This window comes from Marmota monax, unplaced genomic scaffold (genome assembly GCF_021218885.2).
Source record: "Marmota monax isolate L192 unplaced genomic scaffold, Marmota_monax_Labrador192_F-V1.1 WCK01_AAM20220418_F8-fsc00210, whole genome shotgun sequence".
Taxonomy (NCBI): Eukaryota; Metazoa; Chordata; class Mammalia; order Rodentia; family Sciuridae; genus Marmota; species Marmota monax.
Genome location: NW_026695248.1, coordinates 847,842 through 875,451, shown reverse-complemented (window position 1 = coordinate 875,451; position 27,610 = coordinate 847,842). Strand labels below are relative to the sequence as shown.

Genomic DNA, 27,610 nt, shown 5'->3' with positions numbered 1-27,610 from the left:
GGGTTATAGAAGACATCAAGGAGGAAATTAAAACATTCTTAGAGATAAATGAAAACACAGACACAACATATCGGAATCTATGGGACACATTGAAAGCAGTTCTAAGAGGAAAATTCATTGCTTGGAGTTCATTCCTTAAAAAAAGAAAAAACCAACAAATAAATGATCTCATACTTCATCTCAAAATCCTAGAAAAAGAAGAGCAAAACAACAGCAAAAGAAGTAGAAGGCAAGAAATAATGAAAATCAGAGCTGAAATTAATGAAATCGAAACAAAAGAAACAATTGAAAAAATTGATAAAACTAAAAGTTGGTTCTTTGAAAAAATAAATAAAATCGACAGACCCTTAGCCATGCTAGCAAAGAGAAGAAGAGAGAGAACTCAAATTACTAACATACAGGATGAAAAAGGCAATATCACAACAGACACTTCAGAAATACAGAAGATAATCAGAAATTATTTTGAATCCTTATACTCCAATAAAATAGAAGATAGTGAAGGCATAGATAAATTTCTTAAGACATATGATCTGCCCAGATTGAGTCAGGAGGATATAGACAACCTAAACAGACCAATATCAATTGAGGAAATAGAAGAAACCATCAAAAGACTACCAACTAAGAAAAGCCCAGGACCGGATGGGTATACAGCAGAGTTTTACAAAACCTTTAAAGAGAAACTAATACCAATACTTTTCAAGCTATTTCAGGAAATAGAAAAAGAGGGAGAACTTCCAAATTCATTCTACGAGACCAACATCACCCTGATTCCTAAACCAGACAAAGACACTTCAAAGAAAGAAAACTACAGACCAATATCTCTAATGAACCTAGATGCAAAAATCCTCAATAAAATTCTGGCGAATCGGATACAAAAACATATCAAAAAAATTGTGCACCATGACCAAGTAGGATTCATCCCTGGGATGCAAGGCTGGTTCAATATATGGAAATCAATAAATGTTATTCACCACATCAATAGACTTAAAAATAAGAACCAAATGATCATCTTGATAGATGCGGAAAAAGCATTCGACAAAGTACAGCATCCCTTTATGTTCAAAACTCTAGAAAAACTAGGGATAACAGGAACATACCTCAATATTGTAAAAGCAATCTATGCTAAGCCTCAGGCTAGCATCATTCTGAATGGAGAAAAATTGAAGGCATTCCCTCTAAAATCTGGAACAAGACAGGGATGCCCTCTCTCTCCACTTCTGTTCAACATAGTTCTCGAAACACTGGCCAGAGCAATTAGACAGACGAAAGAAATTAAAGGCATAAAAATAGGAAAAGAAGAAGTTAAATTATCACTATTTTCAGATGACATGATTCTATACCTAGCAGACCCAAAAGGGTCTACAAAGAAACTATTAGAGCTAATAAATGAATTCAGCAAAATGGCAGGATATAAAATCAACACGCATAAATCAAAGGCATTCCTGTATATCAGCGACAAATCCTCTGAAATGGAAATGAGGACAGCCACTCCATTCCCAATATCCTCAAAAAAAATAAAATACTTGGGAATCAACCCAACAAAAGAGGTGAAAGACTTATACAATGAAAACTACAGAACCCTAAAGAGAGAAATAGAAGAAGATCTTAGAAGATGGAAAAATATACCCTGTTCATGGATAGGCAGAACTAACATCATCAAAATGGCGATATTACCAAAAGTTCTCTATAGGTTTAATGCAATGCCAATCAAAATCCCAACGGCATTTCTTGTAGAAATAGATAAAGCAATTATGAAATTCATATGGAAAAATAAAAGACCCAGAATAGCAAAAACAACTCTAAGCAGGAAGTGTGAATCAGGCGGTATAGCGATACCAGACCTCAAACTGTACTACAGAGCAATAGTAACAAAAACAGCATGGTACTGGTACCAAGCGGGTGGACCAATGGTACAGAATAGAGGACACAGAAACCAATCCACAAAACTACAACTATCTTATATTTGATAAAGGGGCTAAAAGCATGCAATGGAGGAAGGATAGCATCTTCAACAAATGGTGCTGGGAAAACTGGAAATCCATATGCAACAAAATGAAACTGAATCCCTTTCTCTCGCCGTGCACAAAAGTTAACTCAAAACGGATCAAGGAGCTTGATATCAAATCAGAGACACGGCGTCTGATAGAAGAAAAAGTTGGCTACGATCTACATACTGTGGGGTCGGGCTCCAAATTCCTCAATAGGACACCCATAGCACAAGAGTTAATAACTAGAGTCAACAAATGGGACTTACTCAAACTAAAAAGTTTTTTCTCAGCAAAAGAAACAATAAGAGAGGTAAATAGGGAGCCTACATCCTGGGAACAAATCTTTACTCCTCCTACTTCAGATAGAGCCCTAATATCCAGAGTATACAAAGAACTCAAAAAATTAAACAATAAGAAAACGAATAACCCAATCAACAAATGGGCCAAGGACCTGAACAGACACTTCTCAGAGGAGGACATATAATCAATCAATAAGTACATGAAAAAATGCTCACCATCTCTAGCAGTTAGAGAAATGCAAATCAAAACCACCCTAAGATACCATCTCACTCCAGTAAGATTGGCAGCCATTATGAAGTCAAACAACAACAAGTGCTGGCGAGGATGTGGGGAAAAGGGTACACTTATACATTGCTGGTGGGACTGCAAATTGGTGCAGCCAATTTGGAAAGCAGTATGGAGATTTCTTGGAAAGCTGGGAATGGAACCACCATTTGACCCAGCTATTCCCCTTCTCGGTCTATTCCCTAAAGACCTAAAAAGAGCATGCTACAGGGACACTGCTACATCGATGTTCATAGCAGCACAATTCACAATAGCAAGACTGTGGAACCAACCTAGATGCCCTTCAATAGACGAATGGATAAAAAAAATGTGGTAGTTATACACAATGGAGTATTACTCTGAATTAAAAAATGACAAAATCATAGAATTTGCAGGGAAATGGATGGCATTAGAACAGATTATGCTAAGTGAAGCTAGCCAATCCCTAAAAAACAAATGCCAAATGTCTTCTTTGATATAAGGAGAGTAACTAAGAACAGAGTTGGGAGGAAGAGCATGAGAAGAAGATTAACATTAAACAGGGATGAGAGTTGGGAGGGAAAAGGAGAGAGAAGGGAAATTGCATGGAAATGGAAGGAGACCCTCAGGGTCATACAAAAGTACATACAAGAGGAAGTGAGGGGAAAGGGGAAAAAAAACAAGGGGGAGAAATGAATTACAGTAGATGGGGTAGAGAGAGAAGATGGGAGGGGAGGGGAGGGGGGATAGTAGAGGATAGGAAAGGCAGCAGAATACAACAGACACTAGTATGGCAATATGTAAAACAGTGGATGTGTAACCGATGTGATTCTGCAATCTGTATACGGGGTAAAAATGGGAGTTCATAACCCACTTGAATCAAAGTGTGAAATATGATATGTCAAGAACTGTGTAATGTTTTGAACAACCAACAATAAAAATTAAAGAAAAAAAAAGAATGCAAAAAAAAATTAAAAATAAAAAAAATAAAAGTCTTAAAAAAAAAAAGGAAGGACTCTCAAGTAGGGGATGGGAGATAAAGAAAAACACAGAGACAAGGACACAGAGATAATTTTATGAAAAGCTGGGGCCAGTGGGAAAACTGTACTCTGATGGAATAACAGTAACCGAGAACTAGCTCACAAGTTTATTACATAGAGTTTGATTATCCGGAAGTTAAACATAGGGGCATGTTGTGAATTGTTGTAAATTGTCAGAGGCTTCTTTGTACACTAAAAAGTTACAGAGCTAGCAACATTTTGTAGCAGCTGTCCTAGAGTGCTAAGAACATTCTGTAATTATCCTGCTGCACCCAGGACACCCATTGTCCTGGGACTTTTCTGATAACTATTAGCATCAGAGCCAAGAGTCAAAGCTGATAACATCTTCGCCTTTGTCAAGGGATGTTTCCTGGGCTTTGCTTTGCCTATGTGGCAGGATCAGCTGATGACCAGGGGCTCCTCTGCTCTCCACACATGATGAGAGAGAAAGCCAGTGACAGAGGGGGTCCAGGGTTACTTCTTTTAGAAAAACTCATTGTTATGGAACTAAGCCGGGTCCCACAAGAACTAGGTTAGCTCCTTCTGAGAGTCATGCCCCTAATCATGCAATCACCTCCCACTGGCCCGCTGGGTTCCACCACCTCTTGACACTGCCGCCCTGGGGACCAAGCTTCCCGTTTGTGAACTCCTGAGGGGGGGGACACACCCCATGCAAACTGCAGTAGAGGAGAGATGCATTTGAGGGGAGGGGGGAATGATGTGTTTGGTTTCAGAAGGGAAAGGGGATGAGAGCTGGGTCCTCCCATTTTGCACTCTGGGCTAGTTCTGTGTCTGCGCTTTACAGTGTAGACCCCCTGCAGACACTCCTCACCTGGAGATGGACCCGTGGGTCGGATTCAGGTGCAGGAACGGGGGCGGAAGAGGGAATAAAGGATGCTCTGGGAGAAAGAGAACAGAGAGGACTCGGCTGAGGACCTGGACTCATCGCCATGGCAGGCAGGAAGAAGGCAGAAAGTCCAGGGAGGTGCAGGGCCCAGCAGCATAGGGGAGACCCAGAAGGGCCCAGCAGAGGATGGTGCTGCTGGGCAGGGCGGGAAATGCAGCCTGAGAACGTGGGATTTGGGAGCTCATGGGTCCCGTGGAAAACCGTCCATTGGGCCATCACAAAGATAGAACTGGAACTCTCCCAGCTCCCCTCCCACCCGCATTTTGGCGCGTCCCACACAGAAGGTTTCCAGTTTGGTGTGCACGCGCTCTTCTTCTTATGCAGTTAGGATTCTTCGGCTGACTTTGTTGAACTTCGCATCCTGGGGTCTGGATGGGTCTGGGCCGGATCAGACGTCAGGGAGGCAGGAGCGCTAAGGCACCCCAGCCTGGGAGAACACACCCTCCTGGGCAGGCGGGGGTCACTTCCTGCCCCAGTTGCTCTCTGCTACCCCAAACCCTGCCCATTCACCTCTGGTCCAGTTTGACAGCCCAGTGCTCCTGGGAAGGACCTGCCTTACACCAGGGTCCAGACTGTCGTGAAAACAGGAGCCAAGAGCCGGGGATAAGGAAACCTGCCCCTCTGGCCTCCCTTCCTCGGCTGCTCCAATGTCCCCCAACTCCCCTGTCTCAGATCCACTCCTGTGTGCCTCACTCTAGGACAAGATTTTTTCCCCCAAAGTATCAAACTGAGGAGGCCCCAGGTTTCAGTTAGCTCCCCTAAAACATGCAAGTTTGCCGTCAGTATAGGAGCCCCGCAAGGTGGCTGCTGCTGCATTTCAAATAGGGTTCATTTCCCCCAAACTCATGCAAGAATTTCATCCCCAAAGTTGTACATGAATGGGATTAAGAGAGGGGAAACTTAATCCAACTATGGTGTTAGGCATGGGAGCTGTGGGAAGTGATTCAATTAGATTAGGTTATTAGGGTGACGTCCCCATGATGGAATCCTGGTGGCTTCATGAGAGGGAGAGAGAGATCACATAGAGACACATACACAGTCCTGCTATCATGTGAAGCAGCCCAGTGTGTTCCTCAACAGAGCTTATGCCATACTGTTTGGATCTTATACTTCTAGAACCATGAGCCAAAATAAACCTCTTTTCCTTATAAGGCAGCCTACCTCAGGTGTTTCGTTATAGTAATGAAAAGCTGGCTTTTTTTTTTTTTTTTTACAGATGTGAAAACTGGGCTTCTACAAGTATATTAATAAAACATATAGAACTAATTGGGTATATATTGTATATTTCATTAGTGTAATATGTAGAGTAATATTATACTATATCAACATAATAATGTAAATATATATTAATAAATATATAATCGATGACATTAATATGCAACATGTATTAATAAAACATAAGCCATATTTTCATATCTAACCCAGATACTGAATGGAAAGTCTGGGCTTCTGACCAGGTCTAAGGACTCAATCCACAGGTTCACACTGAGACAATGATAACCAAGGGGCTTTCTCAGAGGTTGGATGCTGAGGTCCCCAAGCCAGATATGGCTAGAAAAGGTGCCCCACCTTGTCCTCCTGCTACCTTAACATAGGGTCAATTAATGTCAGCCTCAAAATTTCAATTTCCTCTGAAAAGGGGGAAGATGTGGCTCATTTGGTTTCTATTCCAGGAGGTGACAAGTGTGTGGAGCCAGGTGGTGGCTGCCCCCTCAGGCCATGACCAGGCCTCCCTCCTGCCTCCCTGACTTGGACAGGCGTGGCGGTCCTCAGCCTGTTGCTCAGACAGGGACTTTCTGACCAAGCTCTTTGCACTCACAGACGGGCTTCTGTCCACCTTGGTGTGATGCATTGTCCTCTTCATGGGCATTCGCTCTTGGCCAAGGGAAAGCCCACACTGGGGTCACGATTCGTAAAAAAGTGCACACATTCAGGCCTTAGAGGACCCCCAAGAAAAGTCTTCTGTTTGGTCTGGGGTGTCTCTGATGTCCTTAATCAAACCCATAAAAATAACTGCCTGCTCTGCATACTGTCCAGTCCCAGCCAGAAACCAGTTATATGTTGGATGTGAAAAGTGCTTTTGTATTTTCCTCACATCCTTTAGCCTCACTATGCAAATGAATGGGCTCCAAAAGCCATACGTGAATGCATAAGATGATCGTTGGCTGGGAATCATTTCTCCTGCTCTTGTTTGTAAGATTTAACACCATCCCCTCCCCACTACCCTCCCCCCCGCCAAAAAAAAAAGCTGTCAGAGTTTTGGGAGAGGTGGTTATTTTGTAAAATGTGCTTTTTGTTTCTTGGCCTACGTGTGGGGCCATTTAGGGGCCAGCCGTGTTTGCACAGTGAACTTCTACCCCTAGGGTGGAAGGTTGTTTTTGCAAGAGACACTCCTGTGGTGTTTTCACATTGCTGCCTCCCTCCCTGTTTTAGCGAGATGAAATGCCGCTAAAACGTGAAAGTCACCAACTGCAGCGCCTTTGCCCGGACCGTTCATGTTTGAAAGAAATGGACAAATCTTTAAAGACACCAGTACCCGAATATGTAGCACCACCCCACCATGATGAGAAATTACAACGCACCAAAAAAAAAAAAAAAGGTAAAAATAAGAAAATAAAATAAGGGCCAGAGCCAGCATGGCACAGTTCAAGTCACTGGTACAGAACGAATTTTTGTAGGATTCCAAAGGATTCTCCTGAAGGGATCTAGTCTCGCTTCTCTGGTGGGTCAAGGAGAGATCCACGGAGCTACTTTTCCTGTGCATTTCTCTTTTGATCATGGCCTCCTAAGTGATCAATTAATTAATTAAAAAACATTAATTAAGCACTCATGAGCCAGGCCTCATCAGCACTTTTTTCTGTGCACAGATAGTGTAAGGTCCCCAGGGAGAGAGAGAGAGAGAGAGAGAGAGAGAGAGAGGTGTGGTAAATGGCAGAAAGGGACATGCAAACTCAGGGGACTCTCAGCAGGAGCCCACGCCATGGCTGCAGCCTGTGGGCAGGCAGCGCCTCAGAACCCTCCACCTGACCCAGGTTCTGCCAAAGTCTCATCCCAGCTGCCTCTTTCCTGTCTGCCTGCAGCCCTTTCCGTCTCCTCCACCTCCAGCTCCTTGGCATGAAGTTCATTGAGTTCCAGACTCAGCTCTTAGCTGTGATGTGACCTTGGCCAAGCCACTCTCTACTGCCCGGGATGAGAGCTTCTTCGTATGTAAAAGAAGACACTTGACCAGAGAGTCTTTAAAGTCTCTTCCAGCTCCAAGAGTCCTTGATTCCAGGCTTAAGATGTTGGCAGAAAAATTGGCACGACGACTCTCTCTGGAAAACAGAATGGTGATCCCTCAGAAAATCTGGAATGGAAACACCATGTGACCCAGTTATCCCACTCTTTGGTCTATACCCAAAGGACTTGAAATTATCATTCTGTAGTAATGCAGCCACATCAATGTTTGTAGCAGATCAATTCATAATAGCTAAACTGTGGAACCAACCTAGATGCCCTTGAGCAGATGAATGGATAAAGAAACTGTGGTATCTACACACAATGGAATATTACTCAGTCATAAAGAAGAATGAAATTATGGTATTTGTCAGAAAATGGGTGGAGCTGGAAAACATCATGCTGAGTAAAATAAGCCAGTTCCAAAAAACAAAAGGCTGAATGGTCTCTCTGATATGTGGATGCCAGCACACAGTGCGGGTGGGGGTTGGAGAGATTAGAAGTTCATTGGATCAGACCAAGGGGAATGGATGTGGGGATGGGATTGGGAAAGATAGTAGAATGAATTGGACATAGCTTTCCTGTGTTCATATATGAATACACGACCAGTGTAACTCCACATCATGTAAAACCACAAGAAAGGGATCCTAATTAGAATAAGTCATGCTCCACATGTGTATAATACGTCAAAATGCACTCCACTATCATGTATATCTAAAAAGAACAAATAAAAAAGAAAGATGTTGGGGGCTGGGGCTGTAGCTCTGTGGCAGAGCACTTGCCTAGCATGCATGAGGCACTGGGTTCGATCCTCAGCACCACATAAAAATAAACAAATAAAATAAAGGCATTCTGTCCATCTACAACTATCAAAAAAAAATTTTTTAAAAAAGATGTTGGCAGATCTTTCAGCAGTCCTATATAACGATTTATCCTAAAGCAAACATGATGTTGAACTTAGCCTGTTTCCCCTCTCTAAAATGAGCCAGTGTATAAATAAAACAAATGTTTGAGAGCTTTCCAAACATTAGTTTCTGTAAACGTCCCAGGACTCCTTCTATATCTGTGCAATGGCTGGTGATAGCCAACATCCTGATAAAATACGTGGACTTCAGCAGACAGCCTGAGTGTACCCCAGCTCAGTTACTTCCCAGTTGGGTGAGTTGATGTGAGTTATTTAACTTCTCTTGCCATGGTCTTCTCATCTGTGAAACAGGAAAACAAACAAACAAACAAAAACAAAACAAAAAAACCAGGAGCCTTAACCTTTCAAGGGCATTCTGAAGATCAGATGAATTAAAATGTAATGATGTTCTTAGAGCAAAGCCTGGTAGGGCGGGAACACCCTGGGAATGCTAGCTATTTTTTACTATTATTTCATTCTACAATTACAGAAAAATAGCAGAGGCATTGGGAATCGTTAGGAAAACTAGCTGGAAAAATCCAAAGGGAATGCCCAGCAGGACAGAGCCAGTCCTGCAAGAGATCACAGTTCATCCATCAGACCCCCTTTTTATTACTCATCAAATTTTTCTTTTTTTAATATTTATTTTTTAGTTGCAGCTGGAAACAATACCTTTTATTTTCTTTATTTTTATGTGGTGCTGAGGATCGAACCCAGGGCCCCACACATGCTAGGCGAGCACTTTACCGCTGAGCCACAACCCTAGCCCTCAAATTTTTCTTAAGAAAACCAGAATGCGTTGGCTGAACCCTGTAAAATCAGACTCAAACTCACTGTCTCTGCTTCCTTTCATTCACACCCCCAACAAATGGCCACGTGCCTTTAGCCAATAGCACACTGCTGAAGTGGCTCTTGCAAAGATGACCAGTACCAAGTGGGTGGACCCCATAGTTTCTGTGCATGGCTCCATCTCTCTCCATCTTGCCGGTGTCACTAGATCCTTCTCTCTTTTTTTTTTGGGGGGGGGTACTGGGGATTAGACTCAGGGGCACTCAGTCACTGAGCCACATCCCCAGCCCTATTTTGTATTTTACGTAGAGACAGGGTCTCACTGAGTTGCTTAGTGCCTCGCTGTTGCTGAGGCTGTCTTTGAACTCGTGATCCTCCTGCCTCAGCCACCCGAGCCACTGGGATGAAAGGCATGGTCTTTCTCTTAAGCTGGCCAAGGTCTTTCCCTTAAGTTCTAGTGCTCATTTCTACTTTGTCCAAAGAGCAACAGAGTGAGCATGAACATGTCTCTGACTGCTGACTTTCAGAGGAGCCAACACAGAGGTCATCTTCCTCCCAACATCGCCATGGGATCACTGCTCTGATTTGGAATGCTGCCATCAGCCGTGACACAATGAAACATAAAGATCATCGGATTATTGGGGGGACTTTTTTTTTCACTCTTATCAGATTTTTCTAATAAAAACCCAGTTCTTATTTGAGGTGAGTTCTTTTGGGCACTTTTCTGACACAATTCCAAAACTTAAATGCCACGTGGTGTGCCTTCTCTTCTTATCTGCCCCCTCAGTAGCCCTAAATCAGCACTGAGGAGCTCCTACCCAGAGGACCCCACCCTCCCTGTCCTCCCACCCAGGGGCTATCACCAAGACACTCTCCTGACCCACAGCTCTGACCAGGTCATTCTCAAAAGAACTCAAATTATCAACAGGAATACAGCCCAGTCTCCTTATTTCAGCCCTGATGCGCTCCATCTTCCCATAAATACATAAAAGCACAGAGACTCCCATTTCCATCTTCCCGTGCCACCATTCCCACCTGTACCAAGAGCCTTTCAGCTGTGTGTTTTCAGTGTGTGACAGTCAAGCAGGGTTTGGGCCAAGCACAAGGAAATCATCTAGTAAGTATTTGTTAAACAGGAAAGGAACCGGATATATAATCAAATAGCTGCTATGGCAAATACTGAGGTCCACAAGAAACAGCTTCCTAAGTATTTGTGTCAAGATGATTGCTCTGCCTTCAGTGCTTGGAAGATAAAGAAACCATCTGTGGATATTATTATCATCATTATAATTTAAAAGCATTTTTTTGTTTAAAATTTATTTTTATGCGGCGCTGAGGATTGAATCCAGTGTCTCATACATGCTAGGCAAGCACTCTATCACTGAGCCTCAGCCCCTATTATTATTATTATTATGCCCTACTAGGGGTTGAATTCGGGGCTCTCTGCTGTTGGCAGCAGGTCCACCCTGGCCCCTGGAGCCCTACCTCCACTAGTTTGTTCTGCATGCCAGTGTGGCCAGCTCACAAGGCCATGGCGAACTTGCGGTTTTTCTGTTCCTGCTTGTCCGTCTGAGACATATGTATCCCACGGGAATGCCTTGACCTTTTCTGGTCTGATGGACTTATTGTTAAGGGAGGTTTCGGTACCTGACAATAATAGATGTTGAAACTAAATTTCTCCCCCCTCCCTCCTGCTTTTGGGTAGTTTTCCACTTCTGCTGCTTGGGGTATAAAAAAAGGTGTGTTAGCAATAAAGAGTATTGACTCCTGGATGAAGAACCTTGGTGTCCTGTGTGTCTTTTAACCTCGCCGTCCCTCGCTGGACTCGGCTCCCTTGGCCGGACGCGGCATCTGCCACTGAGCAACATCCCCAGTCCTTTTACTTTTTGAGACAGAGTCTTGCTAAGTGGCCCTTGTTGGCCTCCAACCTGCCATCTTTTCTCCTGTGTGACTGGGATGACATGTGTGTGCCACCATGCCAGGCAGGCACATGGATTTATTTACCATGAGGTTGAAGCTTTCATTTGAAAGAAGAAATTACTTAAGGTTTCTGGGTAGAAGAAATGGAAAATCCCTTTGTAGGAGGGTCATGAAACAATGAAATATAAAGATCATCGGATTATTGGGGGGACTTTTTTTCACTCTTATCAGATTTTTCTAATAAAAACCCAGTTCTTATTTGAGGTGAGTTCTTTTGGGCACTTTCCCGACACAATTCCAATTTATTTTTGTATTAGCTGGGAGCAGTTTTATATTTTTTCATTATAACCCCATGATGCCAAATCCACATCCTGCTAGAAGTTCCCCAATACTTCTGAATATCGCCTTCTCTGTTATTGCTGAATGATGACAAAAATGTGGCCAGTGAGATAGGATTCATGTTCAAAAATAAGAAGAATGATTAAAAAAAAATAATCTCACATAGATGGTTCCAGTGAATGCTGAATGAGTCTGGGTGATCTGATCATTTTATAATATTTTCATTTTTTTTGGTAAAATGAATGTAACAGGAATATCATGATATTGATTATTAGAAACAGATAATTTGGGGTCAGACATGGTGGTCCATGTCTGTAATCCCCGCAGTTCAGGAGACTGAGGCAGGAGGATGGTGAGTTCAAAGCCACCAGCAAATTATGAAAACCCTCATAACTTGGTGAGACCCTGTCTCTAAATAAAATACAAAATAGGGCTGGGGATGTGGCTCAGTGGTGGAGTGCCCCTGGATTCACTCTTTTGGGAGGTTCCTTTAAAAAAAAATGTATTGGTAAGTCTAACCTTATCAGACTTTGTCCTCACAGGCTCTCTGGTGCCTTGATGAGATTTGGAAGTTTGCTCTCTCTACCTCTTCACTGTGTGCTCATTTGTCTTGCATTCAAATTTTAAAATGAAATTAAGTATAATGAAGTTCTTCTTTGTCCAGGGTTTTTGCTTGTAGGAGTGGGGATTGAACCCAGGGTCTCATGCGTGACAGGCAAGTGCTCCACCACTAAGCTACACCCCCAGCCCTGCTACATACGGTCTTTTTCTAACTAATGGGGCAGCATAGAACACATAACACACACCATGGAGAATCCAGAAGGCTTTCATTCTAGAATGTTTTCTCGTTTGCATTTGGCTCTGCACATGTGATGCTGTAAGAATTCACCATCCTTCACAAAGAGCTGTGAATTCCTAAGGATCCAACACCCTTTCTCAATGCCCACACCCCTCTATACTGCCCTTGATGATGGCAAGTCTTAAGAGCAGGAACCCAGACAGGAATGAATGTCCTTCAGCCTCATGAACACATTTGTCTGTCTGTCCCTGTCCTGCAAGAGCAGATCCTTCTAGAGTCCCAAAGTAGCTCCAGCAACAGCCTTGCCGTGTCCGGATCCCTCTGTTTGCTTCTCCTCTGATTCTCGGCTTCTTCCCCTGTTGGCTCACTTCTCCCCACCACCCCACACCAGTACCCACTCCTTTCCTCTCTGCCATTGGCTTCCTCTTGCTTCACTCACGGCTTTTGCATACTCTGTCCTGTGTTCCTGTTCTGCTCTGACAGTGAATGAGACTGTGCATCAAAGGCCCTCCTAGGTAAGATCTGGGAGTTCTGTTGGTCTTGGTCCAATTCAAACCATCCCTATGGGGCGGGTCCAAGGGGTATGACTCTGTATCCTGCTAGTGGCTACCTCTGTGATAGCCACACCAGGAGCACACACAGAACTCTATAATCTGTGTGTCTGTGTATGATTTGGTGGATAATAAGGAAATGATACTAAATACATTTGCCTACTTGATGTGAGAAAGCTTCAGATGACTTGGAGTCCACAGGAGGAAAAATAACAGGAACAAAATGTTGTTGGTGTTGAAAGAAAGAATGGAGGAACTATTCAGTTGGTGAAATAATACAGTTCAGGAAATCACGGTGGACTGGCTGGAGACTGGGTCCAAGCTATGAACCAGCCTGGGGCCCCAAAGAGGACTGGAACCCCGATGGTGTGAGACCTAAGTTCTGCTGGGAAGAGGCCTCTGTTTTGTGACTTGACTGTGTTCAGGTTTTTGGCAACTCTCTAAAAATTCTTCTTCTCTTCTAAAACCAGGAAGGACTTACTGACATCTTCTCAGCTCCAGGATAAGTTGTAAACTTTGCTCCTCGAATGCATTCCCATGCGGAACCAGAGGAAGCTTACTCTTACAGTGTGCATCTTCCATAAGCATTTGTTAAGAGCAGAAAACACGTTGCTATCAAAATGCTCTTAAAGATTTTATTTTATTTTTTCCCCAAATCCCATCTGCTCAGGAGGCTGAAGAAGGAGGATCATGAGTTCAGAGCCAGCCTCCTCGGCAAAAGTGAGAAGCTAAGCAACTCAGTGAGATCCTGTCTCTACATAAAATGCAAAATAGGGCTGGGAATGTGGCTCAGTGGTTGAGTGGCCCTGAGTTTAATCCCTGGTACCAAAACAAACAAACAAAAAACAAAAAGCAAAATAAAACTAGGTTTACCACGCACTCTGTGGAGATTATCATGGAGTAGTTTATTGATACTTCCGTAGGCTGAGATGTTACTTTTGGACAGCATTCTGGATTTCTTACAGTCCCTGTCTTCCCATATTCCTTACATAGATGTGGACTTGAACAAGTCTATTGAGTGGAGTGTTCATAGTTCTGGAAGGTTCTTTTCTCTGAAGAGGCACTTCTGAAGTGATCTGGCATTTTCAGTTCCCTCTGAGACATTAATATTAGAACTCTCAATCACATCCGGAAGACAGCTTTCTTTCCCCACTCTCCTTTATCCTTTATTAAACCTTGTGATTTTAATCCTAGATCATTGTAAAATTTAAATTAGGAGGCAAACCCAACACAAGAAGCAAATATTTATTGTGTGTCTTTACTAGAGATATATAGCCTGGGTGTACTATAGCTACTCAGTAATTTTTAATTTTTAAAAGACCCATTTTTTTTCCATTCAAGTTGAAAACATTACAGCGACTATCTAGCTGGCATCATTGACATCAGGCTACCTAATTCGTCCTTTTTCCATATATTTTATGTTTGGATATTTTCATACATTTATTTTTGGTTAAAATAGTCACCTCTGAACACTTCTGCCATCACGTTGCTTCTCTATTCGGGTATCTTCAGAGCTCTCCTCTTACCCACTGCTCACCTGCACCCTCTCCTGCATAGCTCTCCTGGCCTGTCAGGTGTCTGTTCCTGTCCTCCATATTGGTCAGGCCATCCTGCCCAGGTGCCTGGAACACAGAGGAGGCCCTGCCCTCTTTGGGACTCTGTGCTGCTTCTCTTGTAAAGCTTATTTCCCTCTCCCTACAACCGTCCAAATCCTACTCTTGTTCTTTGAGGTTCAGACCCAGTCTTTCCTGTTCACAGGAAGGCTCCCAAGTGCCTTATTGATAAATAAGATCATCCCTGACCTCAAGCAACCTACAGCTGAGTGCAGGAGGCAGATAAGTCAGCAGATAATGATGCTGGGCTGCCCAGTCTTTTTCACTTAATAAAACACAGAGAAAATAATTATGTTCACCTTGGCATCTGGGGTCTGCTTGTACCTGGAGGCTTCAACAGCTCCAGGTCCCACTCAGCTACTCCAAAAGATGAAAGGCTCTTAAGTGTCTTTCTTCATCCAACCACGATGAGCATAGCATACTAGCTTGGAAACTCAGGGTGATGTGCGAAATTTACCGGTAGGTGCAGGGTCACTGGGGAGTGGGTACTTCTCCCAGGTTTGGGGCAAGGGAGGGCTTCCTGGACAGGGGGCAACAAGCTTAGTCTTGAAGGATGTTAGCGGGTCAAAGAGGGCAGTGGAGTGGGGTGGAGAGGGAGAGTGCCAGAGGCAATTGCATGTGCCCTGTATGGAGAGGACAGCATGGCTCAGCTTGAGGGGTGGTTAGAAGGCAGCCCTAGTGGTGAGATGAGGAGGGTCTTGGTTCCTCCAACTGGACTTTGAACTCTTGAGGGTCAAGATCACATTTTTACTACATTTTCACACATTTTTACATTTTAGTTCTGTGTCTTCAGAACTGTTGAGTCCCTAGATGGAGGCTCAATATGGTGTCATTGTTTGGTAGAAAAGTCTCTACCAGTGATACTGTTGTGACAGTAGCCATGAGAGAGAATAGTCTCTTTTTGAAGCAATGCCAGTGTGAGAGATGTTTTCTAGAGTTTGTATGAGTCTCACTTAAGCCTGAGCCTTATGCTTATCTCGCCCCTTGGATTTCTGGGACAAACTTTTGGTTTAGCTTGAAAGAATGCCCAACTGTGCTTTTTTATTCTGATGTTGGTTGGTATTTACCCCACATTTTCAGTCTCATGCGCTGCCTTTCTGTACTCCAACCTGCCACACTGGGGCTAGCTTGCTACAATTCCTGGGCTCCATCACCAGATGGCTTTCTGTTTGCTTCTGTAAGGGGGAGGCTCCGGCGGGGGATCAGAGGGTAGAGGAAGGAGAGTGACTTCCTGCTTTTGCCTCCCCCTAACAAGTGTGGCAGTTGATGCAGGTGGTTGGCAACAGATGCAGATGGTTGCCAGAGCAGTGGGGGAGGGCAAGCCCTACTTCCTGCTGTCCAGGTTTTTCAGGCTTCCAGAACCAACATCAAGAGTCCATCCTCAGAGGTGAGCTCAGGGTCACCAGCACAGAAGCTTCTGATCCTTGGGAATCCATCCTGCTTCCTCTTTGTTCTTCAGGTCTCTCTCTCTCTCTCTCTCTCTCTCTCTCTCTCTCTCTCTTGTTCCCCCCCCCCCACTGGGTTCTTCCAGTCCTCCCAAAACCTTTGCACCCAACCCCCTGTGTGATAGTCACTCTGTCCAAAATACCTAAAATTGTCTTCCTGCTCCTGCTCCCTCTTCTTCCCCCTTCCTTGTTTTCTGCCTCCTCCTCTCCTCTTCTTTCCATCTTCTCTCTTTTTCTCCCTCCCTCCTCTTCAGCTTCCTCCTTCTCTCCTCCTCCTCTTCCTGACTGAAATCCAATACACTTACCTGTAGGGTTAAGTATGTTCAGTTGCCCTAAAGGAATGTAAAAAAAATCTGAGATTTTTCCAAATACCTAGAACCACAGCATTGACGGTCATGGTCCTGGGTATATTAGAGGAGTCGAGGTTTTTAATCCTGTTTGAAACGTATTGATAGAGTAGCAGGGTTGGACTCCTTAGGTTGGTTTTATGCATGGATGGATTTCAGATGCATAGCTGTTGATTCAACACCTTTTACAAGTACCAAATTCACAAAGGAAAAACCAACAAAAACAGAATCCAAAGCTCGTCATTCTCTGGCACACTGTTCTCTCCATTATGCCTTCTGAGTATACATCAAATATAATAAAAACAAGTGAATCAGCTTTAATGGTGTAGCTGTCACAGCTTCTTAGTCTGTCTTGGCGGGGACTTTTTCTGTCCCAGCATTGCTAATTGTCCTAACAATGCTTGGGAGAGAGGCTGTTCCCAGCAAGATGGATTCTCTTTTGTTTTAGGGTTTCCTTGAAAACCTTCAGCAATGCCTTGTACGCATTATGCAAACTTCGCTGGCCAAGGCATTTAAATACAATAAGATCTTATGATTCCATCACTGGGGGGCACATAATCTGGCTTTTGTCTGAATGATCCAGTAGGTACATTTATCCCAGTGATATAAATGTGATTTAGGAAAGGCATCTTTCATGAGCCAAGGTGAGAGGAAGGAGAATAAAAATTAAGAATAATTTAGCTCTCTGCTGTTCTTCATCTGTATGGACCTTAATTTCCGTGTAGAGTTGAATTGTAAATGTGGTGGTTGGTTCCATTTGCATTCCCTTTCATTGATTTCTGGGACCGCATGTGCCCTGTCTGTTACTACATCTGAAACATTTTGCAGCTAACAAAGGGTCCACAGACTCTTATGGCCCATCCGGGTCCCAGGTCCACTATAGTTTCTGGATGAAAGTCATTGAATGCACTGTCTACCAATTAAAATAAGTTGTCTTCTACCACCTCTACATGCATCATTTAAAAAGCCAGGGAGAACCTCCTGAAGTGATGCCTCTTGTAGATTGTATACTTCAAAAAGGTCCCACTAGAGCCTGTAGTGGAAGACTCCAGAATCACATTTATAAATGCTCATAAATGATGCAAGTCTGATTGTTAATGCATGGATGAGGGGCAGAGTAGGAAAGAACTAGAGATCCTGAGCGTGATTTCTTAGAAGCTGATTGATATAGACATGGCCCCACCAGCAACCACTTACCATCGAAGAGATAAATGGCAAAGATTCATTTCCTGTGTGGTATCTGCTTTTAGCTCAAATGTCACTTCCAGGAAGGCTTCCCTGCCCAGAGGATCTGATTAATGACCCCATCCTATCTGCTGTCCCAACATGGTGTACTGTGGTTTAATTACTTACCAATGTCTTCCACTAGTCTGTGAACACTCCATGGTGAGGCACCAGCTGCCTCTGTAATCACAGGCCTCAGAAAAAGTGGATGGAATAATGAAAATGTTGGAAAGGAGAGCTATCACGTGGCAGCTTTGTTGGGGACAGACTATAGAATGGTGAGATTATAGGCAGAACTTCTTGGCAATAATTCCACTGACAGTGTGAAATAAATGTCAGGAGAAAGCAAACCCAGAAACTGCAGAGGTGGAGAAGAAACAAACAAACAAAAAAAGGTGATAGAAGGGAAATCATCATGGAAAAGATAAAACAAGGAGAAAGAAATCTATAGGACTCCATGGGGTTTGGATCGACAGTCTTTGAGTGTTAATTAAACAGATGTAGTTGGAAAAATTCAATATTGTGTACTCTGCAAAAGTAAGATGAATCACCAATTCACACCCACACCTGGGAAGCGTGTATTCCTGAGTATTCTGACTGGTTAGGACACTAGTTGAATTCTACTCTTCCCTGAGCAACAGGGTGAATAGTCTGACACAAGTTTAACCATATGGTCCTTCTGCTGCCTGTTGAAGTAATGACAAAGTATCAAATAGATCCCCAAAGCAAGGCAGTTGTTTTGTTTTTGTTTGCTTTTTGTCCTGGCTGGGAGCTTTGCCACTAACCAGAGCTTAGGAGGAATTTCTGCTCTCTTTCTGAATAAGTCAGCCAGGCTGTAACTGAAGCTTATCTGTCCTCTTTCCTTTCCTTTCTCCTCTTGACATATGTCTCTGACATATGGTTTCAAATCTTCACAAAGAGAGAAAAAAGATGGAGAAGAGGGAGAGAAATACATCTTTTTACTATTCATCCACACAACAAGATTTTGCCCGTTGCCAAAGAAGGAAGAAAGGCAATGGAGTATTATACAGGCTCTGGAATCAAACAGACCTGGATTTGAATTCTGACTTGGCCATTTACTACTTGCCTAAATTACTATTTGCATCTTCCAAATTACCTAATTTCTCAGGGCCTCAAGTTTCTTCTTCTATAAGGATTATGATAGTTACTTGTGCTGTTTGGTCTTTTGGTCAATCCTGGGGAAGTAGCTTGGGAACTTTCTCTCAAAAGGCAATGCTTGGGGCTGGGGCTGGGGCTCAGTGGCAGAGAGCTTGCCTCACACACATGAGGCAGTAGGTTCGATCACCTCATAAAATAAATAAAGATATTGTGTCCAAAAAAAAAAAGAGTTTTAAAAAAAGGCAATGCTCTCTTCATCTGCAAGGAGTAGTTTGCTTGTCTGTCATGAAGAGGATGTTCAGAAAACAGCATTTCAAAGATTGAAAAATAATAGACAACATTATTCAGAAGTTTTTATTCCCCAACAAAATTCCTTTACTTTAGTCTCAAGATAACAGTAATTAATAATCAGTTAGGACATGCGTGAGTTTCTTGGCTCTCATGCTCAGGTTTCTCTCCATGACAGTTAAACTATTTTAGAAGTCCGAGGAGACACATGACACCCACTTCCCCTGGTCTCTCACTGATTTAGGGGGAGCACTGCATAGCAAGGCCTAGGATAGTCTACTCCTAGATGTTTTAAGCATGATATATCCAACAATGTGTCAGGTGTATCCTGGAATGATTTGTCTTTATTGTTTACACCCGACATGAAATCTGACACCAACTTGCTACGTGGCAATGTGTGTGCCATAGAAAATAAGAAACCAGGCTCTACTTCCCTAAGTAGAGAGCAAAGTTGTCATTGGGTATTATGACTGTTATGCACAAGTCATGTCCACAGTGCTGGAGAGTGGACAAAACCTGTCTGCTCCTCCTCAGTCAGTGGGGAACCATGGGAAGAGGGGTGTCATGTGTTGCCTTGCACTTTTAAAACAGTTTAACAGTCATGGAGAGAAACCTAAACATGGGAGAATCAAGAATCCTGAACATGTCAAAGCTGATTATTAATTACTGTTGAGACAAAAATAAAAGAATTATGTTGGAAAATATAAACTCATTCTGATTGATGTTTTCTCTTAGTTTTCAATTTTTGAATTACTGTTTTCTGAAAAGAATCTATTACCTTGGGAGATTGGCACGGACAAGCCTGTCTCCTTGATCTTTTGCCCCTCTACTCCCTGCAAATTATCTTGCAGGGTTGTTGTAAGCTTTATTGTAGCACCAAAGACAACACATCCTTTGTGTTTGAACCGAGATCTATCGCTTACCGGCCTGTGACCTTGGGTAAACTTTTTAAACTTCTCTGTGCTCCAGTTTCCTCATGGGAAAAATGGGAGCTAAAATATGAAAGGATGCAATTAAAGATGTAACATGGTGCTTGGCATATAGTAAGTATCCAAAAGATGGTGTGCCCACGGGTAGTTACTATTAAGTCACGATGCTCACAGACACTACAAAAAAGGAGGGTCAGCCCACCCAGGTTTTTAATGGATGATTTCCTATTTGGTTCTAAAATTAACTTCAAACTTCATGAAACGGTGATAGATTAGGGCTCAGGAGAAAGGGGCAAAACTGCGTGGCCTAACGGGAAAACTAGGGGCATGAGCATAGGAATGATATGCATTTAAATCCTAGTCCTGTTTCCTCGTCCTAGGGGTTTAAGTCAGTCTTTCCAGTCCCGTCTTCCTCATCGGTAAGTTGGGGACAACGATGTCCCCCGCTGGGGCTGTCAGTGAGATGCCCGGAACCCCAGGGCCTGGAAGCTGTCCCTGGATTAGGGCCGGGACTTGTCCCTGGGAATGCGGACCAGGGATGCGACGGGCGCTGGGGGAAGGGGGTGGAACTCGCGGGCAGCCCGGGGCTGTCGGGTCGCGCGCCGAGGCGGAGGCCGAGCGCTGCCTCGGCCTTTGTTGGCGGCGGAAGCTGCCTCCGCACACGCCGCGGAGAAACCAAAGCCAACTGTGGCGGCGGGGAGTGCGCCGAGCACCGGGAGTCCGGGCGCGGGGAGCGAGGCGCCGCTCGGACCGTGCCGTGACGCCGAGTGCCCGGGGAAAGAGCTCACGAGAGTTATATAGGCCGAGCGACGGCGCCCCTAAGTGACAGCCCGGCGGGCCACTGGCGCGGCGGCGGGCGGCCAATGGCTGACGGGGTCGCGGGCTGGGCGGGGCGGGGCGGAGCCGCGGCGGGAGGGCGGGGCGCGGCGGCGGCGGCAGCGGCCACAGCAGCTCTGCCTGCGGCCGCGGCGGGAGCGCCGGCGCCAGCGGCAGGTGAGCGGCTCTGGGCTGCGGAGGCGCGCGGCGGCCTGGCGGCGGGAGCGCAGGGCGGCTGCGCGGAGGGAGCGGGTTGAGGGGCGGCGCCGGCGGCCGGGCTCTGCGGCGCCTGGATTGCGGGAGATCCACCTGCTGGTAACGGAGCCGCGGGCGCCGCGGCCCGGCCGGGAGCTGGTGCGCCGGGAGGTGCTCTCGCCTCTGGCGCGCGGGGCTGGCCGGGGGCGCTGCCTGGGCCTCGGGGGCGCGGCGCGGGCCGGGACGCCTTCCTCGCATCGCCCTGCATCGCGCGGTGCCGCGCGCTCTCCCGGCGGCCCGCCCGGCGCCCCGTGCGTTCCCGGCGCTTGCCGGGCTCCGCGACTTTGGGGGAAAGTAGAGCAAAGTGTGTGGGCTTCCCGAGGGTGGGGAGCGGGAGGGAGGGGGGCCGCGGGGCCGGGGTCCGCTGCCCGCCGGACTGGGAGCCGCCCCGCGAGGCTCCGGGGCAGGGACTGCTCCCGCTGAGGGGACCGGGCGTGCCGCCGCGGTGGCGAATTTGCCGTGAAGTGAGGACCTGGTGGTCCGGGGTGAGAGAGCACCTCCCCCCAGTACCCCAGGCCTCAGCTCCCCGTCCGGACGGGGCCGAGCGGGACCCCGAGGCTGGGGCCAGGTGACATCTGGAAGGCGAGCTCTGGTGGCTGGCCCCAGTGCCGCTCGCAGGACCCTGCTTCCCGGAGCCCTCGCGGTGCTCGCCTTCCGCACCGAGAGCCGCGGGCAGGGACCCTGTGCGTCCCCGAGGGTGCTGTGCCTTTTGCTGTCGGATGAGATCTTGATAAAAGGACCGCACAGCCCTTCTTTGGAAGAGAGAAGTCTAAATTTAGAATCAGATAATAGGTGTGGTTGATTTCTTTTGCTGAATGTTTTTTAAAAAAAAAAATAGGGTGATTAACAGGTTAGTGTGAGATAGGTTTCTTTAACCCGCAAGAGTAAATGTGAAAACGCACTGGACGACGAAATTATGTAAGCTGTATTAAAGAAAAAGATCGATCCCTTTATAAAGGGAAAACAACACGATTTTAACATAATTGTGGTGGTAAAGTTATCAAAGCTTACGTCATGGTTTTCATTGATTGTGGATATCCGGATTGTGCCTTCTGTTCTTCAGGCACCTCTGTCTGTGGGATGCTGATTAAGGAATATGCCAAACGTTCAGCAAAGTGTTCTCCCAGCCATGGAGCATGCTAAATATTTCAGTGAACACTTTAAAAGGTTTTGAATCCAGCAGTACAAGACTAACAACGTAAGATTGTTAAGTCTGTTAACCAAACAGATTTTTCATCATGAGGTCAGGAGTTGAAAGTTCCATTCATCTTTGGGAGGCTAGAGAAATGACAAGTAATTTTAGCCACTACCTTTGTGTGTGTGTGTGTGTGTGTGTGATTTAAAGATTCAAATGTGTTAAGTGAGAGAGTATTCAGGTGTTAGATTAAAATGTTTGCAGATGTGGACACTGATAAAAATGTGGGTCACCTGTGTCTGACAAGCCAGCCTGATACTGCCTGTGGTGATTTAAGAGCTTGTAGCTCATTAGTTTTGCTCTCATCTGGAGATTTCATTCACTTGTGCTGCGCAGTTAAACTTCATTAGTTTAGAAATCCTAATTAAAAATGTATGACTACATTCTTGCTGAGTGAAAGGCTCTCATATTTTTCTTGGGAAATTTCAGGTCTTATTAGTAAAATTCATTTTAAGTATCTTCTTCAAACCTGAGTTTGCTAAGCAATTTCTTGAATCCAGTATTTAATTTTCCTTATGTTTTTCATGTATTATGGATAGCATAGTTATAGTCGATTTTAATTTTAGAGTTTGCCTTCACACATTTGTACTGAATTTTATGCAGATTTTTCCCTACTTAATAAAACGGTATTTTAAAATATCCTTATTCGATGATTCTGTTTCTCTGCTTCTCCACTAGTGAGTGTTTACTCTAATGACCTGTATATTTTTTAGATCTCTTACTAGAACAAAATCCTTTCTAAAGTAAAATATGGCTAAGTGCATAGCAACAGAAAGTTGCAAGCATTTTTGTGTAATGTCATACCAGGATGAGAATTCCAAGTTATATAATTCACTCCATTATCACCTCTATTTTTATAATCAGAACTCATTGTTGGGTGCTTATTGATTTCAGACAATTAGATGCTCTATGCAATTTTAAATTATAGGATATTTTTTTTTGCCACAAAGATTTTGATTCTTAGCTGTTCAGTATTAAGTTATCTTGACTATAGAAAGGTCAACACATTTGGTTTAGCAGTGATAACTTTATGTGATAATGTCTTTGTGCTCAGGTAGTAAGAGGAACCAATGGAGTGGGGTTTAGTATTTTTAGAATGATGTATGGAAATAAGAGCTGCTGTCCAAAGCCGGGAAACAGGCATGCTTTGTTGGGAGTTCTGGGGTGGGGAACTAGCCAAAAGCTTCAGGAAGTGAGAAATTTATTAAAAGTTGTATGTTTAGACTTTGAATATTACTGTGAATTTTGCAACTTTTACCACAATGAATCCATATTTGATCTAGTATATAAAACATTTTTGAGATTCACACTTACAGTTGGGTAAAATTAACATTTTGGGAAGATCGTCCAGTTTAACCTGAGACTTCCAGTATCCCTGGCTCTTTATACTGCTGTGCTACAGGTGGCTGAATTTGAGGGGCAAAGTGTTTGAACTTTGAGATCATACAAATCTAGCTTTTCTCTTTATGTTGATTTCTTTGTGTGTAAAATAGTGTTAATGATGCCCATCTTGTAGGATTTTGTAAAGGTTTAGACCACATAATTGACCCAGCACATAGGAGACATTCAGTGAGTTGTGGTTCTTTTTGTCATTATTAGGTGTACCTGTGACCTTTCTTTACTAGTGGAGATTTCTAGTGGTATTCAGTGATGAGAAGTAGCTGAGGTGGTAGTTCCTGAATTGCCTGCCATGATCTTCCACTAAGAGAATTGCCCCTTGGGTTTGTTAGGCATTTTGGGGGTGCATTAACTCACTCCACTAGAGTATCATTTAGTATATTGCTAAGAGCATCTTTGTGGTCCCCTTGAGGCAACCAGGAGTCGATGCACATCTCAGATTGCCTGACACACCCCTGGGGAATGGGACCGTTTATATGTACAGAAGACTGAAGGAGTGGCTGTTTGCTTCTATATTTTAATATAGTTAACATTTATTGGGAGCCTATTATGTGCTGGGAACTATGCTTAAGTACTTGTAAGGACCTCATTTCTTTTCATTTTCTCAGCAGTTTTGTTAGATTGGTGGTGATCTCCCAAATTTCCTGAGTTAAAACAATGTGAAGTGATAGGCCCTGGCTGATAGGGTAGGGGCTTGATTGCTGCGTTTTCCAAATGCTAAGTATTCTGAATTTACCACCTAGGAATTGGATTAGTCACTGGGAAGACTGAGGTTATTTTGCGATGATGATGAACAGTGATAATAACTGTAGGCTTTTTACTATTTATGACAATATGTGAAAGACAAGTGCTTTTCTCATTTTATAGGTGAACCTTGGAGAAAGTAATGTTAGACCTGGATCTAGGACCCAGGTCTTTTGACTCTTCTATATTGTTTGTCAGTTTTCACAAATATACGTGTGTGTGTGTTTCTAAATATTTCTTGTTACTGTGCCATAGGAAAACTGGGGAGAGTCAAGATTGTTACTCAGGAGCCATTGTATGATCACTAGAGTCTCCTAAGCCCTGTAACTTCTTCATGTAAATAAGTAACCGGAAGTTTCTTTTCACAGACATAACCAAACCAGTGAAGAAGGAATATCATTTGAAACTTTTTCCTTGGAGGGGAAAGACCATAATTCTGGTATATGAAATGTGTAGTTGGGAGGTAGGACAGCTTAGCCCTGCCAAAAATCCATTCAGAGTTCGGTAATCAGTGAAGAAACCTGTGCTCTGCATTATTGAACAAGTTTTCTTTCTCTTCCCCCACTGATAGGGAGAAAACAGCCCAAGACAGGAGCACATGAAGACCACGAAGAAAATTCTGAGTAGCAATTGTGAATGGTATTCTTGCTAGACACCTTCTGCCTGAGCATCTGAAATGAACCTCTTGCATTGATTGTTTTGATTGGCCTGGAGCCAGGAGTACTGGATTCAGTTGACTTCAGGCTAAAAAGAAAACAGTCTTGGTTGTCATCACAAACATACGAACCAGTGTGATGGTGAAATGAGATGAGGCTCCGAAATGGAACTGTAGCCACTGCTTTAGCATTTATCACGTCGTTCCTCACTTTATCTTGGTATACTACATGGCAAAATGGGAAAGGTAGGGAAAATGTCTGCGGATATGTGTGTGAAATGTGGGGGCTTTTTGCTTTGTAAACGGTGCGCTGATGCTCAAGTTAAATATCCTAGCAACCTGCATTTGCTTGTTCTCTGCTGGCAGTTTCTTTTGACACAGAAATGCAATGTATTCTTGGACAGAGGAGACAGAATTTCTAATTCCAAAGGGGTTTGTTTTGTTTTCAGTGTCTTATAATTGCACTTGGAGAAACAGATACTGATCAGTGGTTTACATTACACATGACAGCCAAGTTGAATAACAAAGACTTTTGTTTGGGTATTTTGTTTTATTTTTTAGCTAATCATCATAAATGTATAATAAGCTTTCTTGTACTGGCTGTTGTGTAGAACACTTAAAAGGACACAATCAGTGCCTTCGTGAAATTTACATGCCAATTATGCTAATGATTTGGTGCTGTGTAGTTAATGATTTAAACCACAGGCCTGGACGGATTGCTGCTTAGGCAAAAGCGTTTAAGAAGCGGGTGAGGAGACATGCTGATTGGAATATTAAAAGTTTTTTATTTAGACTGTTGAACTGTGTTTTAAAGGAAAGTTGTCTGTTCACTGCTAGGAATTGTTATATTCAGGAATAGTGAATTTCTACCTTTTCTTTTTTGAAGAGAGAATATTTGGAGTAAATTCCTTTCATTGGCTCCTTTCCTCATATTAATCTAAGGCTGTTGATGGCAAGAAAGATGGAGGTGTTGGGATTTATTTTATTAGTCAAGTTATAATATCATCATCACCTGGGCTATTTGAAGATGCTATTGCTGACATCATTGTATTGTCTCATGAAGAAATTGAAAAGATTGTTTCTTGACTCAGTTTTTTTTTGGTGTATGTTTGTTTCTGTACATAGATCTCTGTGTGTGCATATATACTTCTGTGGATCTATGTATAAGCAAGTATAGTATTGTTTTCCCAGTGTTTGTCTTTCTCTTATTTGGGGGCATGGACTCTTAGGGGGAAAACAAGAGAAATATTGCTGAAGGAAAGCTCTTTGTGTACAAATACAGACTTTTTAGATTTTAGTTTTTAATTGTACCAAATGAGAAGTATTAATCAGGAAGAATCTTGATTAATCAGATTATTAATCCTTGACACAAACAAAAGAAGTGACTTGCTGTTAAGGGTCTACCTCTGAATAAGAGAATTGACTGTAACAGTAGTAGGTGGGTTTTTTCTTATCAGGAAACTTATCAGTTCAGAGATAGTAATAGAGAAGCTCAACCCTTCTCCCTGTGTCTCATGTAAGACCTCTAAAGTTTTGGAATCTCCAGGCCATTTGTCTTGTTTCTTAGGTAAAGGCATTAGAAGCATTATTATTAGTTTCTTATTAAGCTGTCTGTAGCATCAAAATTAATTCAAAGAATGTAAAGGATCTGTCTCTGTAGTATTAGACACACAGTCTGTTTTCTTTGATCATGGCTCTTTGAACAGCTCTGCATCATCTGTGCCTACTCTTCTGCTGTTTTTCTGCTCAGTGTTTTGTCCGGACTTTGAGGGATCAGCACAGGCCTCCTGTTATGGTTGGGTGAAATCCCCTGTGTTGATTTGCTGTCATTTATGTAACCACTCTTCACTGTTGAGCCCTTGGATTCTTTCTAGATAGTTCAGGCAGTCAGACAGCTTGGATTTTCCAGGGCAGGCCTGCTTTTAGACTAAGAGTTGTTCTTTTACCTGTACCTCGCCTGTGCCTAGCACTGTATTATATGCTGTGAACATGAAAAGAAAAAAAAGAAATGACATGTCTTTGAACAGGGACTGGCCCGAAAGAGGCATGAAAACAAGTGTACCATCAGACAGAATTAGATAGAGGCAGTCACAGTGCCTGTCCTGTTCTAAACATTTGTATCTCATTTAATCCTCATAACAACCCTGTAAATATTTTCATGTCTTTTTTGTAGTTGGGAAAACCAAGGCATAGTGGTTGAGGTACTTAACCAGAGTCATACATTAAGTGGTGGAGAAGTTTGAATTCAGGTAGATGATTTCAGAGCTTAGGCTCTGAGGTATTGGTCTACCACTTAGAAGAGCACAGAGGCTACTAATTCTTCAGGTGTCTCACAGAGGAGGTAGAGTGTAAATGATGAATGTGAAGGGCATGCCAGGCAGAGGAGGGGGCAGTGGACATACCAGATGCAGGCAGCTGCAGGTACATATATATTAGTAAATATATTTAGTAAATATTTGTGCATACAACTACAGGTTCTGAAGGGGGGGGTAGACCAGTTATGCTTTGGAGTCATGAGACACTATACCTGGCACATGGGATTCCTAGGCTTTCTTGAATTCAGTTGGTAATCACAGTACAGTTACT

At 43.6% G+C, this 27,610-nt stretch overlaps 1 protein-coding gene across 1 annotated transcript in view; it reads left to right on the top strand.

Moving 5' to 3' along the window:
* The first annotated feature begins 21,410 nt into the window (after positions 1 to 21,410).
* Positions 21,411 to 27,610, top strand: part of Mgat4a (alpha-1,3-mannosyl-glycoprotein 4-beta-N-acetylglucosaminyltransferase A) — a 96,942-nt gene continuing 90,742 nt past the window's right edge. The window contains exons 1-3 of the mRNA XM_058578298.1: positions 21,411 to 22,230; positions 24,738 to 24,832; positions 24,941 to 25,270. Coding sequence (XP_058434281.1) covers positions 25,177 to 25,270 — 94 coding nt within the window. The 5' untranslated portion in view covers positions 21,411 to 22,230; positions 24,738 to 24,832; positions 24,941 to 25,176. The remainder of the gene's footprint in view (positions 22,231 to 24,737; positions 24,833 to 24,940; positions 25,271 to 27,610) is intronic.